This window comes from Hemiscyllium ocellatum, chromosome 2, assembly GCF_020745735.1.
Source record: "Hemiscyllium ocellatum isolate sHemOce1 chromosome 2, sHemOce1.pat.X.cur, whole genome shotgun sequence".
NCBI lineage: Eukaryota > Metazoa > Chordata > Chondrichthyes > Orectolobiformes > Hemiscylliidae > Hemiscyllium > Hemiscyllium ocellatum.
The window spans coordinates 94,674,334-94,688,955 of record NC_083402.1 but is presented as its reverse complement, the minus strand read 5'-3'; the positions used below and the strand labels follow the sequence as shown (position 1 = coordinate 94,688,955).

The 14,622-nt window shown below is 40.7% G+C and overlaps 1 protein-coding gene across 2 annotated transcripts in view; it reads left to right on the top strand.

Moving 5' to 3' along the window:
• Nucleotides 1-14,622, top strand: part of LOC132824274 (semaphorin-4D-like) — a 220,249-nt gene that overhangs the window by 193,902 nt on the left and 11,725 nt on the right. For both annotated transcript variants that reach the window (XM_060838614.1, XM_060838623.1), the window contains exon 12: nt 12,854-12,966. In XM_060838614.1, coding sequence (XP_060694597.1) covers nt 12,854-12,966 — 113 coding nt within the window. The remainder of the gene's footprint in view (nt 1-12,853; nt 12,967-14,622) is intronic.

The following is a 14,622-nucleotide window of genomic DNA, read 5'->3' as shown; positions in this document are numbered from 1 at the left end:
TAATATGTTGTCATGATCTGATTTCTTGAGCTGACGTCATCCATCTCTCTCTTGTGCTAATGCTATTGTTATTTAGCAAACCCATCCCTTCACCTTTTCCTAGCTTCCCGTCTTCCTGACTATTACGTAATCTTTAAAAGCTAGATCCTAATCTATGTCAGCCTGCAAACCTGTCTCAGTAATGGCTATTAGGTCATAGAGTCATAGAGATGTACAGCATGGAAACAGACCCTTCGGTCCAACCTGTCCACGCCGACCAGATATCCTAACCCAATCTAGACCCACCTGCCAGCACCCAGCCCATATCCCTCCAAACTCTTCTTATTCATATACCCCTCCAAATGCCACTTAAATGTTGCAATTGTACCAGCCTCCACCACATTCTGTGGCAGCTCATTCCATACACGTACCACCCTCTGCGTGAAAAAGTTGCCCCTTAGGTCTCTTTTTATATCTTTCCCCTCTTACCCTAAGCCTATGTCCTCTAGTTCTGGACTTCCTGATCCCAGGAAACGACTTTGTCTATTTATCCTATCCATGCCCCTCATAATTTTGTAAACCTCTAGAAGGTCCACCCCTCAACCTCTGAGGCTCCAGGGAAAACAGCCCCAGCCTGTTCAGCCTCTCCCTCTAGCTGAAATCCTCCAACCCTGACAACATCCTTGTAAATCTTTTCTGAACCCTTTCAAGTTTCACAACATCTTTCTGATAGGAAGGAGACCAGAATTGAACGCAATATTCCAACAGTGGCCTAACCAATGTCCTGTAAAGCTGCAACGTGACCTCCCAACTCCTGTACTCAATTCTCTGACCAATAAAGGAAAGCATACCAAACGCCGCCTTGACTATCCTATCTACCTGCGACTCCACTTTCAAGGAGCTATGAACGTGCACTCCAAGGTCTCTTTGTTCAGCAACACTCCCTAGGACCTTGTCATTAAGTGTATAAGTCCTGCTAAGATTTGCTTTCCCAAAGTGCGGCACCTCGCATTTATCTAAATTAAACTCCATCTGTATACTCATGAATTTTTATTTGCACTATCAATTAATTTCCTTTTGTTTTGCATGCTACGTGCATTCAGCTAAGCAGCCTTTAGTATCGTCCTATTTATTCTCTTTGACCTCTAGCCTCAACTGCTGATTTACTGTTTGATCTGTGCTTATCCTTTTCTGTCATGGTCTGTTTATCATTCCGTAACAGTAGCTTTCTCTCTGGCCTTTATTGTACTCTTTTGATTTCCTATAACCTCTCAAATTTGATTCCTGGCTACTTACTTCCCCAGATATGTGGTTCAGAAACCCAGCCTCCACACAATTCAGATGGTGATGTCTCAAAAGTTCTCCTTTTGCCAATGCCCCACGAATGGGAACCCTTCTCTGTTCCACCAGTCTTTAAACTACGCTTGAATTTCCTTATTTTAATTTGTCCTATGTCACTTTGCAGATGACGGGCAGTTCTTCACTGATTATTACCTTTTGAGGTTCTGGTTCTTAATTTGGTGTCCAGCTTCTCGTACTGACTATGCAGAGCCTCTCTCCTGGTCCTGCCTATGCTGTTGGTGCACATGAACCACAAGGTACTGCATCCTCTCCATCCCACTGTAAATATCCCTTGAGCCCTGAGCAAATGTCCCAAGCCCTGGCACTAGGCAAATACTACAGGTTATTGGTTTCTTGCTGTTTGCTGCAGTAAACAGTATTAAACCCTCTCGCTTTACTATTGTTGCATCCCGTTTTGTTTCCCTGACTTGATTGCTTTCTGTACCATAGTACCATACCCAGTTATCTCATCCATCTTGTAGGCCTCAACCTCAATCCATTAAACTGAACAAAATGCTGTTGGGTAGTTGGAAAGGCTGAAGCTCGTACACCTTTGCGCCTGACTCACCATTCCTGCTCACGCAAAGTCACATCCTCCTTTCCCTGACACCTGAGCAAACTCTATCCTGAGAGATGTGCCTGCTATTTGGGATAAATCGTCCAGGTAACTTTTCCTCTCCCTGATGTGTTCCAGTGTCTCGACTTCCAGCTTTTAAAATTGAAGCTGAAACCACTCAAGCCAGGTTCTCCGCTTGCCCACTCCTCTAGCCTTCAAAGCTCTGGAATTCCTTTCTTAAATCTCTAATTCTCCAATTTAAAAAAAGTTGAAAACTGATTTCTTCCTGTTCTTACATGGCTTGGTGTCAAATTTGCTTCGCTCCAATATTGCCATTCTGTCATGTGTCAATTAGCAACTTAATATGAGCTAATTAGAGATTTTTTTAAGCATTTATTTTGTGACTGTTAAGCTCATAAATTTGCAAATCTTTTGACTTGTGGTAGTCACATACCTAAGTACAGTGAAAAGCTTTGTTTTGTGAGCAGTACAGGCAGATCACAGCAAACAAAGAAGTACAGATCATGCGGTGTTTAGACAGAGTGAGGCATACAAAGTTACACCTGCACAGGAAGTGTGCAAAGTAAGATCAGTATGATTTGAAGTTAGAGAGTCCATTCAGGAATTTAATTACAGCAGGGATGAAACTGTTCTTGAACTATTAGTGCATGTGTTAAAGCTTCTGTATCTTCTGCCTGATGGAAGAGGTTGGAAGAGCGCATTACCAGGTGGAAAGAATTATTAATGTTCACAGACTTTTCATGGCAATGATAAGTGTAAATGGGGAACATAAATGAGAGGCTGTGCACACAACTTGCTGTAGTTTCTTACCGTCCTGGGCAGTACACTTGCCATGCCGGGACAAAATGTACTTGGATAGAATGCTTTCTGTGATGCAACTGTAAAAGTTGGTCAAGGTCATTATAGACATGCCTAATTTCCTAAGCTGCCTGAGGAAAAAGTGCGTTGTGCCTTCTTGACAATCATATCTACGTGGAGGAGCAGGGCAGATTGTCGGTTGTCGTTACTCCCAGGAACTTGATGCTCTCTACCCTCGCCACCTCAGTGGCATTGATGTAGATAGGGGCGTGTCCTCCTTCTTTTCTTCTTGAAGTCAATATCAGTTCTTTTGTTTTGCTGCCATTGAGAGAGAGTATGTTATCGTTGCATCATGACACCAAGCACACTCTTTCCTTCCTGTTATGACACGGGGTAAACCCCTCTGCTAATTTAAATCAGCAACACAGGTAAGATTCACCCCATGCTGTAATCTATGAAAATTCGATAGGCAAAAGTCACTATTTAAAGTAAAAATTAACAACTTTATTCTTTTAAGTCTAACAGAGAATATTAACTAACAACTATTTACAACTCCTTTCTCTTAAACTCATCTTTTACCTCCCCCTCTACAATACTAGTCCCGTTTAAACAAAAATCCCAATTACAATTTACAAAATATCATAATCACGTTTCAAAACTAGTCAGCTTTGTCGCGTTTCCTCTGTAGATTTTTCTGTCTTCTCCACTTCATAGGATTCTATTTCACAGGTCTTTGATAGATAAAGGTACCTTTTCGAGAGCAGTTCTGCTGGCAGTGTGTACTTGGTGGTGGCTTGCTGCTCTTTGCCGCTCTGGCTAACTGTTCAAAATGTCTGATATTTATCCCCGAAACTTCGGATCATTTCATCAGTTTTAATACTGTCAACATACTAAATTCAAACATGATTGGAATGTGGTATCTTGGGGCATAATTAAGCTGATTGGCCGAATTTGAATTTATTTTGTCTCATAGTAACCCAGCTCCTGCTGGTTGTTCAACCAGATGTTACATTTAAAATTTTCCAGTACTCTGTATGTTTGCTAAGTCATTGCCAGCCTTTCAACTCTCTTTAAGGTACGGTATACCTACAACCGCATAACATTGTATTCTACCTCATCATTGTTTGATATCTGGCGGTGGTGTCACCAGCAAACTTGTAGATAGTGTTTGTAAGGAATTTGGCTACATAGTCATGGGAATACACTAGGGGACTAAGTACAGGGCGCCACAGTGAACTATGGACAAAGAAAACTACAGAATATTGTGGGCAGTGGCCAAACAAGGCATGGGATGCTGCATAGAAAAATGAGTTTTCTAATCTTTAGAAAAATATAGTGCCTTATCACATCTCTAAAATCATTTGGGATTGAATAATGATCATATGTACTCATTAAGCTATTCAAGAAACAGTTAATTAAATTTCAAATTTATGTCTTTGTCTTTGCCCATCCTCCTGGATGTGCTGGAATTTCTACTGTACTTTTTGTATTTTAATTTTGTTGATTCTGCCCAAACTATGAAAACATTACCTTAATTGGTACAAAAATACTGCAGAATATGCTTTTTATTGGAGAGAAAGATAAATTTTGATCTATTACTGTGCATTAAAGAAACACTTGAGGTAGACAACCCGCTATAGTTAATATTCAGCCATGTTAACTATAGAATAGTTTACGATAGAATTCAACGTGCTACTTGAAGCCTAAAACCTGAATAAATGGAAACCAATTTCTCTGTAATCACTGATATTATTGGCGTTCCTGGTTGATAAAGAAGTAGATCTCGCTGTTATCTATTTACACTGTTTAAGACCAGTTCTCATGTGAGCTCCAAAGTGATTTTGGTTTTTTGATATATTGTAGTCACATGTACCTAAATACATTAAAAGGGTTTGGCTGCTTGAGGCATACAAGTTTACAGCTGCACAGGAGGTAAACAAAGCAAGATCAACGTTAGATTTGAAATCAGAGAGATCCATTCAGCAGTTTAATAACCACTTCTGTATTTTCTGCCTGACGGAAGAGTTTGGAAGAGAGCATTATCGGGGTGTGAGAGATTTTTGATGTCTGCAGCCTTGCTGTGGCAAAGAGAAGTATAAATGGCGGTTGTCATCCATGGTGGCTTGTGCCGTGCACACAACAGTCTGTAATATCTCATGATCCTGGGCCCCTGGGCAAAGCAGTTGCAGTACCAGGCTAGTATGCTTTCTATGGTTCATCTGTAAAAGTGAGTGAGGGTCCTTCTGGACATGCCAAATTTCCTAAATGGCCTGAAGAAAGAGACATTGTTGTGCCTTCTTTACCGTCACATCTACATGGCAAGTCCAGGACAGCTCGTCAGTTATCATCACTCCCAGGAACCTGACACACTCGAATCTCTCCACCTCAGCTCTGTTGATGTAGATAGGGGCATGTCCTTGTCTTTTCTTCCTGAAGTCCATGATCACTTCTTCTGTTCTTCTGACATTGAGTGAGAAGCAAGCAAAAAGCCCAGTTTCAGCTTGAGCTAGTATTAGGATGATGGCTCTAATGACATGACTCCCAGAAAAAAAAAGTTAAGTATTTTTTATGTTTAACTATATATAAAATATACAGGAGGATGATCCAGCCTGAGGCACTGTTCAAACAAGCAGCATTTGTGATACAAATAAATGTTCAAATTTTAACAAAATAGACATCTGAAAGTTTAATTTAAAATTTAGGCTGTTACTTAAAACAATTTCAAGTTATTACTGAAATAATAAAAATGGAAGACGGAATCAGGAAGATCAAATGTTAATATTAAATCTTGTCAAGAAATTCTGTGTTTTGGAATATGGGAACAGGAGAAAGCCTTTCAGCCCATTGAACCTTCTGTCAGTCACTTAGACCAATGCGGGTTGTCTACCTCAACATCACTTTCCTCATGCTATCTGCTTAACTGTTTGATGTAATTAGTTTCAAGAAACCTATTGACTTCTGTCTTTATCATGCTCAGTAATTGAGCTGCCACAGCCCACAGGCAGAGTCAATGCCCTCTGAATAAAGAAATTCCTTCTATCTCCATCTTGAATATTCTACCCCTTTTTCTGTCTGTCCTCTGGATATATGTTCACCAGCCAGGGGAAGCATCCTGGCTGCAGCCACCCATTTTTTTTTTTAAACTACAGGAAATGCAGCCCTGGTTGCCTCAACCTCTGCTTGTAAGGCAAACTAGCCTCCCCAGAGATTATTCTGTGAACCTCCATTACATCCCCGCTACGGCAAATGTATCCAGCTTAGATAAGGAGGCCAAAAATTCCCTTTTTAATCTATGTGCATTCCTCCTAATCATATTTTAATAAATGTCACCGTATCACGTCCATTATAATACATTCTAATATTTTCCCTAGTATTGACATCGAATAAACAGACCTTTTTAGTTCTTGAATAGTGGGGTTACATTTTTACTTTGCAGTCATTAGGATCTTTTACAGAATTTTTGGGATTTTGAAAGGTAATGACCACCGCATCCATATTGCAATGAACACCTCAGTCATGGGTGACATGGTAGCACTACTGCCTCACAGTACCAGGAACCAGGCTTAATTCCAGCCTTGAGCAACTGTCTGTGGAGTTTGCACATTCTCGCCATGTCTGCCACGTGTTCTGGTTTCTTCCCATAGCCCAAAGATGTGCAGGTTTGGTGGATTGGCAATGCTAAATTCCACCATAGTATCCAGGTATATGTAGGCTAGATAGGTTAGCTATGCTTAATGTGGGGTTACCAGAATAAGATGGAAAGCGGGCCTGGATGGGATGCTGTTCAGATTATCAGTGCGTACTCGATGGGCCAAATGGCTTCGATCTGCACTAGGGATTTTATGATTCTATCAACACATCTGAACCAAGGGATTTAACAACTTTCATTCCAATTAACATTTGGAGTACTGTTCTATTAATATTAATTTCTTTCATTGCCATATTTTTACAAGTACCTTAGTTTGCTAGTATTTCTGGACGATTTTCTGTATTTTCAATAATGCGGGTACCAAATGTTTTTCTGCTTTCACTGTTTTTACAAATCCTCCTGTTTCCATGTGTAATGGACTGTCATTTGTCCTTGCTCATTTTCTTCTTTTTACAAACCTAATTAGAATAAGCAAGATATGGATTGTCCTACTCGGGAAGAGGCAAAACTCTACCTACTCTTGGGAAATAGGACAGGACATTTGACTTGAGACAGTGGGGGAGCACTTTTAGACCAGTGACTGTAATTCTAATAATTTTAAAATAGTCATGGGGAGAGACAAAACAGGTTTAAGTTCTAAATTGGGGAAAAGTGAATTTTGATGGAATTAGACAAGAGCTTGCAGGAGTTGATAGGAGTAGTTTGTTTGCAGGCAAAGGGACCTCCAGCAAGTGAGAGGCTGTTAAAAGTGCGATAGCTGGAGTTCAATGTCTATATGTTCCTGTGAGGGTGATGGGCAAGTTGGCAGGAATAGGGAACCCCTGGATTATTGAGGCTTTGACCAGAAAAAAGAAGCTATTGCTCAGTACAGACAGCTGGGATCAAGGAAATCCCTGGATGTATATAGGGGATACAGGAGTTTGTTGAAGAAGGAAATCAGGAGGACAAAAAGGGGCCACAAAATAGTCTCCCCAGAGAAGAATAGGATGAATCCAAAGAGGTTGTTTAAGTATATTAAAGAAAAATGAATAACTAGAGAGAGAATAGGACTCCTCAAGGATCAAAGTAGACATTTATATGTGGGACCACAGGAGATAGGCAAGGTTCTTTTAATGATTATTTCTGTTTTGTGTTTACTGTAGAGAAAGGCATGAAGGCTTGGGAACTTGGGAAAGTTAGTGGTGCTATCTTGGGGACAGTCTACATCACAGCAGAGGAGGTGTTAGATGTATTAGAATGTATGAAGGTGGGTAAATCTCTTGGTCCTGACCAGATATATCCAAGAACACTGCAAGCAGCTAGAGAAGAAATTGTGGGGGGCTCTGGGCTGATACATTTGCAGCATCATGAGCCACAGGTGAGATCCTGGAAAACTGGAAGGTAGCCAATGTTATCCCGTGTTCAAGAAGGACTGTAAAGAAAAATTTTGAAACTATAGATCATAGAACATTGAACAGTACAGCATAGCATCGGACCTTTGGCCCTTAATGTTGTGCCGACCTTTTATCCTACTCAAAGATCAACCTAACTACATACCCTTTTATTGTACTATCTTCTATGTGCCTATCAAAGAGTCGCGTAAATGTCTGTAGTGTATCTGACCCTACTACCACCACTCTCTCTCTGTAAAGAACTTATTTCTGACATCTCCCCCAAACCTTCCCCCAATCACCTTAAACTTATGCCCCCTTGTGATAGCCATTTCCAGCCTGGGAGGAATACGTCTCTGGCTATCCAAAGTTAAAAATCACACAACACCAGGTTATAGTCCAACTGGTTTAATTGGAAGCACACTAGCTTTCGGAGCATCGCTCCTTCATCAGGTGGTAGTGGATGGCTCAATCCTAACACACACAATTCTGTGTGTTAGGATTGAGCTCTCCACTACCATCTGTTGTACTATAATCTGGTGTTGTGTGATTTTTAACTTTGTACATCCCAGTCCAACACCAGCATCTCCAAATCTGGCTGTCCATTCTATCTATGCCTCTCACCAATTTGTACATCTCTATCAAGTCACCTCTCATCCTCCTTCGCTCCAGTGAGAAAAGCCCTAGCTCCCTCAACCTTCAGAAGACATGCCCTCCAGTCCAGACAGTGTCCTAGTAAATCTCCTCTACACCCTCTCTAAAGCTTCCACATCCTTCCTATAGTGAGGTGACCACAACTAAGTGCAATATTCCAAGTGTAATCTAAACCAGATTTCTATAGAGCAGCTCTTAAACTCAATGCCCTGGCTAATGAAAGCCAAAACACCATACACCTTCTTAACAACCCTGTCAACTTGGGTAGCAACCTTGAGGGTTCTAATGCACATGGATCTCAAGATCCCTCTGTTCCTCCACACTGCCAAGAATCCTGCCTTTAACCCTGTATTCTACATTCAAATTTAACCTTCCAAAATGAATCATTTTACACTTTTCTGGGTTGAACTCCATTTGGCACTTATCAGCCCAGCTCTGCACTCTGTCAATGTCTCATTGCAACTTACAACACCCCTCCACACTATCCACCACTCCACCAACTTTGTATCAACAGCAAACTTACTAACCCACCCTTCCATTTCCTCATCCAAGTCATTTATAAAAATCACAAGGACTGGAGATCACAGACAAATCCCTGCAGAACACCACTGGTCACCAAGCTCCAGACTGAATACTTTGCTTCTACTGCCATCCTCTATCTTCAATGGACCAGCCAATTCTATATCCAGCCAACTAGATTTCTCTGCATCTCGTGCCTCCTTACCTTCTGAATCAGCCTACCATGAGGAACCTTAACAAACACTGTGCTAAAATCCATATACACCACATCCGCTGCTCTACCTCCATCAATGTGTTTTGTCACATCCTCAAATAATTCAATAAAGTTTATGAGGCATGACTTGTCCTTCACAAAGCCGTGCTGACTATCTCTAATCAAACTGTGTGGTTTTCCAAATAATCATAAATCCTGTCTCTCAAAATCCTCTCCAGTAATTTGCCCACCACCAATGTAACACTGGCTAGTCTGTAGTTCCAAGGATTATCCCTATTCCCTTTCTTGAACAAGGGAATAACATGTGCCACCCTCCAATCATCTGCTACTACCCCAGAGGACAGAGACAACGCAAAGATCATCGTCAAAGGCACAGTAATCTCTTCCCTTGCTTCCTATAGTAACCTTGGGTAAATCCCATCTGGCCCAGGGACTTATCTATCTTTGTTTCTCAAAATTTTCAGCAAATCTCCTTCTTAACATCAACCTTTTGAGCATATCAGTCTGTTTCATGCTGGCCTCACAAATGGGAAATTCTTTCACAGTTATGAAAACTGAAGCAAAGTATTCATTAAGGACCTCCCCTACCACTTCCTACTCCAGGCACATGTTCCCTCTGCTATCCCTGATTGGCCCCACCCGTACTCTGGCCATTCTCTTGTTCCTGACATAAGTGCAGAATGCCTTAAGGTTTTCCTTAATCCTACATGCTAAAGTTTTTTCATGACCCCTTCTAGCTCTCCAAAGTCCATTCTTCAGTTCCTTCCAAACCTCTAGAGCCCTATCTGATCCTTGCCTCCTCAACCTTAAGTAAGCTTCCTCCTTCCTCTTCACTAGCTGTTCCATATCCAAAACAGTAGGGTAGGTAAGTTAGACATAAAATAGTGTGTGCAGTGTGGAAGCTATTTGGGAAGATTCTGAGGGATAAGATATACATGCATTTGGAAAGACCGGCTTTGATTAGCAGTAGTCAGCATGTCTTTGTGTGTGGGAGATCACGCTTCACAAATTTGTTAGCATTTTTTGAAGTGACCAGGAAGGTGGATAGGGCAGGGCAATAGACGTAGTCATAGTGAGCCCTCTGATAAGGTTCCGCGTGGTCGACTGCTCTGGAAGGTTAGATTGCATAGAATCCAGGGTGAGCTGGCAAATTGGATACACAATTGGCTGAATAGTTGGAAGTGAAGGGTAATAGGGGAAGGATGCTTGTCAGACTGGAGGCCTGCTGTTATCTATATCAATGATTTGGATAAGAACATGCAAGGCATGATTAGTAAATTTGCAGATGATATTAAAGTAGGCAGTATCATGGTTAATGAGGAATGTTATCAGAAATTGTAAAAGGACCTTGATCAGCTTGGGAAGTAGGCCAATAAGTGGTAAATGGAGTTTAATACAGATAAATGTAAAGTCTTGCATTTTGGAAATTCAAATCAAGGTCGGATTTTTATGGTGAATGGTAGACCCTCAAGGAGTGTAGTGGAACAGAGGGACCTTGGAATTCAAGTGCACGGTTCTCTGAAAGTGGAGTCACAGGTAGACAGGGCAGTGAAGAAGGCATTTGGCACACTAGCCTTTGCTAGTCAGGGCACTAAGTTTGGAAGTTGGGAAGTAATGTTACAGTTGTATGGGATGTTGGTGAGGCTGCACTATTGTGTTCAGTTTTGGTCGCTTTGCTACAGAAGGAATGTTATTAAACTGGAAAGATTGCAGAAGAAATTTACAATGATGTTTCCAGGACTCAATGGTCTGAGTTATAGGGAAAGGTGAGACAAGCTAGGGCTCTTTTCATTAGAGTATAGGAGACTGGGGGTGGGGGGAGGGGTGCGGGTGGAGAGCAAGGACTAGAGGGCATCAGTTTAAGGTTAAGCGGAAAAAATAAAAGGGAACCTGAGGGGCAACTCTTGCACAGAGGGTGGTATGCATATAGAATGTTACAGAGCAGTACAGGCCCTTCGGCCCTTGATGTTGCGCTGACCTGTGAAAGTAATCTGATGCCCATCTAACTTACACTGTTCCATTATTGTCCATATGTATGTCCAATGCCTATTTAAATGCCCTTAATGTCAGTGAGTCTACTACAGTTGCAGTCAGGCCGTTCCACACCCTTACTACTTTGAGTGAAGAAACGACCCCAATATCTGTCCTAAATCTATAACCCCTCCATTTCAAGCTATGTCCCCTCGTGTTTGCTTTCACCATACCAGGAAAAAGGCTCTCAGTGTCCACCCTATCTAACCCTCTGATTATCTTATACGTCTCGATTAAGTCATCTCTTAACCTTCTCTCCAATGCAAACAGCCTCCGTTCCCTCAGCCTTTCCTCGTAGGACCTTTCTTCCATACCAGACAACATCCTAGTAAATCTCCTCTAAACCCTTTCCAAAGTTTCCACATCCTTCCTATAATGCAGTGACCAGAACTGCACGCAATACACCAGGTGCGGCCTTACCAGTGTCTTGTACAGCTGAGTCATGATCTTTATGGCTCCGAAACTTGATCCCCCTATCCATAAATGCCAACACACCATATGCCTTCTTAACATCCCTATTAACCTAGGTAGCAATTTTCAGGGATTTGAAATTAGCTACCAGAAGGAGTTGTTGAGCTGGGTATATTTAACAACATTTAAAAGGCATTTGGACAAATAGATGGATAGGAAAGGTTTAGAAGGATATGAGCCAAGTGCAGGGAAATGGCTGAGCGTGGATGGACACTTTTTGGTCAGTATGGACCAGTTTGGGCCGAAGGGGCTGTCTCCGTGCTATAGGACTCTGATTGTATAACACCTTTCATTACCTCAATGCCTTGAAGTAATTTACAGCCAAAATAATTGCTTTTGAATTGTTAGTACTGTTGTAATTTAGGAAACATAGCAATTTCTACACTGCAAACTCAGATACAATTTTGAAAAGTTAAGAGTTAAGTATTGGCCTGGGGAGATAGAATATTACAGCACAATACAGACCCTTTGGCTCTTAATGTAGCGCCGACCTGTGGAACCAATCTATCCTGCACTACTCCATTTTCATCCGTAAGTTTATCCAATGACTATTTACATGCCCTTAAATGCCTCTTCTAAATACAGCCATTAGGCAAATAGAACCTTTGATTATCATGATTTAAATGAAGGCAGTCCATCACTAATGCTCTGATTTTGTTATGTACTGTAGTGTGTTACCTTGCAGTTTAAATTACCCTTAAATTTATGTGGAGGATCCTAAGCTGATGCTTTCCACCATCGCAGCATGCAAGCTGACTTTGTTTAATTATGGTGCCTGGAAACCAAATACTTGATGCCAAAGCAAACATTCAAGGCTGTATTTTCTACTATTAGATATTTCACTGGTTGATTGGCCAAATTCTAGGATCCAAAGGATCTCTGAATAGGAGTGGAAAGGATCTTGTTAAGGATAAGTTGGTACTCTGAATGTGCAGGTCCCAGCAGTTGACATTGGCTCAAGTTAGAGATCTCACTGTTCTGCTTGTTTTTCAAAAAGGTTCCCTCCACCTTGGGCTCACCAAACAATAAACTCAAAAAATGCCAACACAGAGAGGATTAATTACTATTGCTATCCAGCCTCCCCCAGTTCCTGAACATACCTGTTCAGGAAATTGCAAAAGAAATTGCAAAGATATTTTTAAAAGGCTAGGAATAGATGATGTGCCAATTCTAATGCTGTAACACTTAAAATGCTAGGTTTTATTTACAGATTGTAAAATTGATTTTCTAAAATATACATTGTTTTTCAGACAAAGGATTATTGCACAAAGCAATTAACTATGGTAATGAAATGCATATAATTGAAGAAGTCCAGATTTTCCCTGACTCTGAGCCTGTGCAGACATTACTCTTGTCCAAAGAGGTAAGTGTAAACTTAATTTTTATAATCTTCTTGAGACAATCATATCATTAAATTAGTGACGATAATCTGGTAAATGAATAATCTGAGTTTCCTTATTATCATACTTCAAGAGCATATTACAGTGCTAATTTGCATGATTGCCTGATGAATCTCTCCTGCCAACATTTCTTTGGACGAATCTTTCATTGAATGTATTCATGTCATGTTTCCCTGTCACTTTCCGCTGGACCACTATTGAACTCCATTTTTCTCCATTATGGTCTATTAACAAGATGCTTGCCAACAGCAATCAATCATTCACCAGTTGAAAGGTTCATTGACCTAGGCTCATCAATTAAGGTGGGATGTCTAGACACACACTACCTATATTTTTTAAGAAGAACTGCTTCCTGACTTTGCTTCTGATTGGCCCAGTTCTAATTTTAATTTTAAAATATGCCTCATTCTTTTCTACTCATTTTTCCCAATGCTTCCAATTATCTGCCCTTCTAAAAGTGGTGACTCATGACAAGAGTGTGATTTTATGATCATGTCACTGATATCCCTTCAATACCAAGACCCAAATTGCTCTTATTTGAGAATATGTCATGTGAATATTCTCATTGAAATCCAATTGAAAACCCGTTGTTCATATATGTCATAGGCATCTATAATGGTCACAGCATCACCCAGTTGAGATCAACTAATTTAGTGTTGTCTCATGGTCAAACTGGAAGATTTGTTGACCACCATAGTACAATGCAAGGTACAGTTTGAACTGTTCGGGTATCCTGATGATCGTAGGTTGTAATATCTTGCCATGTTATGATTGCTGTTAGGAAAATCTTGGAATCTGAGCTTTGTAATTTTGAGGAAAGGATAGAGGACAGTAAATCTACCTACTTTTAATGTTGGTCAAAGGACCTAGATCTGTTCTTCACCAAAGTCTTTAAGGTCACAGCCACTTGTGACGCAGGATTTGTTGTAATTCTGACCAACAATGGAAGCAGCCAGGAAGCTGTTGTTGGATTAAAATTTTTCTTTCAAATCTAAGTGCTGCCCTTTATCTGCTTCATATTTATTTTGGGAATGTGATTGACATTACACTAAATGCGAAAGGAGCATTGAGTCATTCAGATCTTTGAGACTGAAGTCATATGGCCAAATTATGGCAGATGAAGAACATTGATGACCCAATCAGGCAGTTACTTTTCTGATGTGACAAATTGCCTGATTTACTGCATCAAGTTTCACAACTTGCTGTGGTAGGATTTCAGTTCAGGATTTCAGAATTGCTGGTCCAGTATTAGAGTTACTTGGATATTATACTTGTGTTGAAATCTCTGAATCCCACATTGCATAAAACTGGTCCTCAGTTCTTCTTTCTGTCTTACTGTCAGCAATCTCATAACTGTTGCAATTCCAGTAGGAAGTGTTGTTTTTGTTTTTAAAATTGCTCATTATTACTTGGAAAGCTTTTCTGTTTTTCTTGACCTGTTTAATTCAAGAGAATGTTACCTTGGGTGCACTGAAGCACATTTTCCAACCAATGATGGCTGGAGGCCCTCACATTTGCCTGTTTTTTTTCTGTGTGTATTTTTTCCTCCAATAACGTGGCATCTCTCAATACAGTTGTGTTGGATATGAATGACATCTACCGTCCAGATGATAACAGAA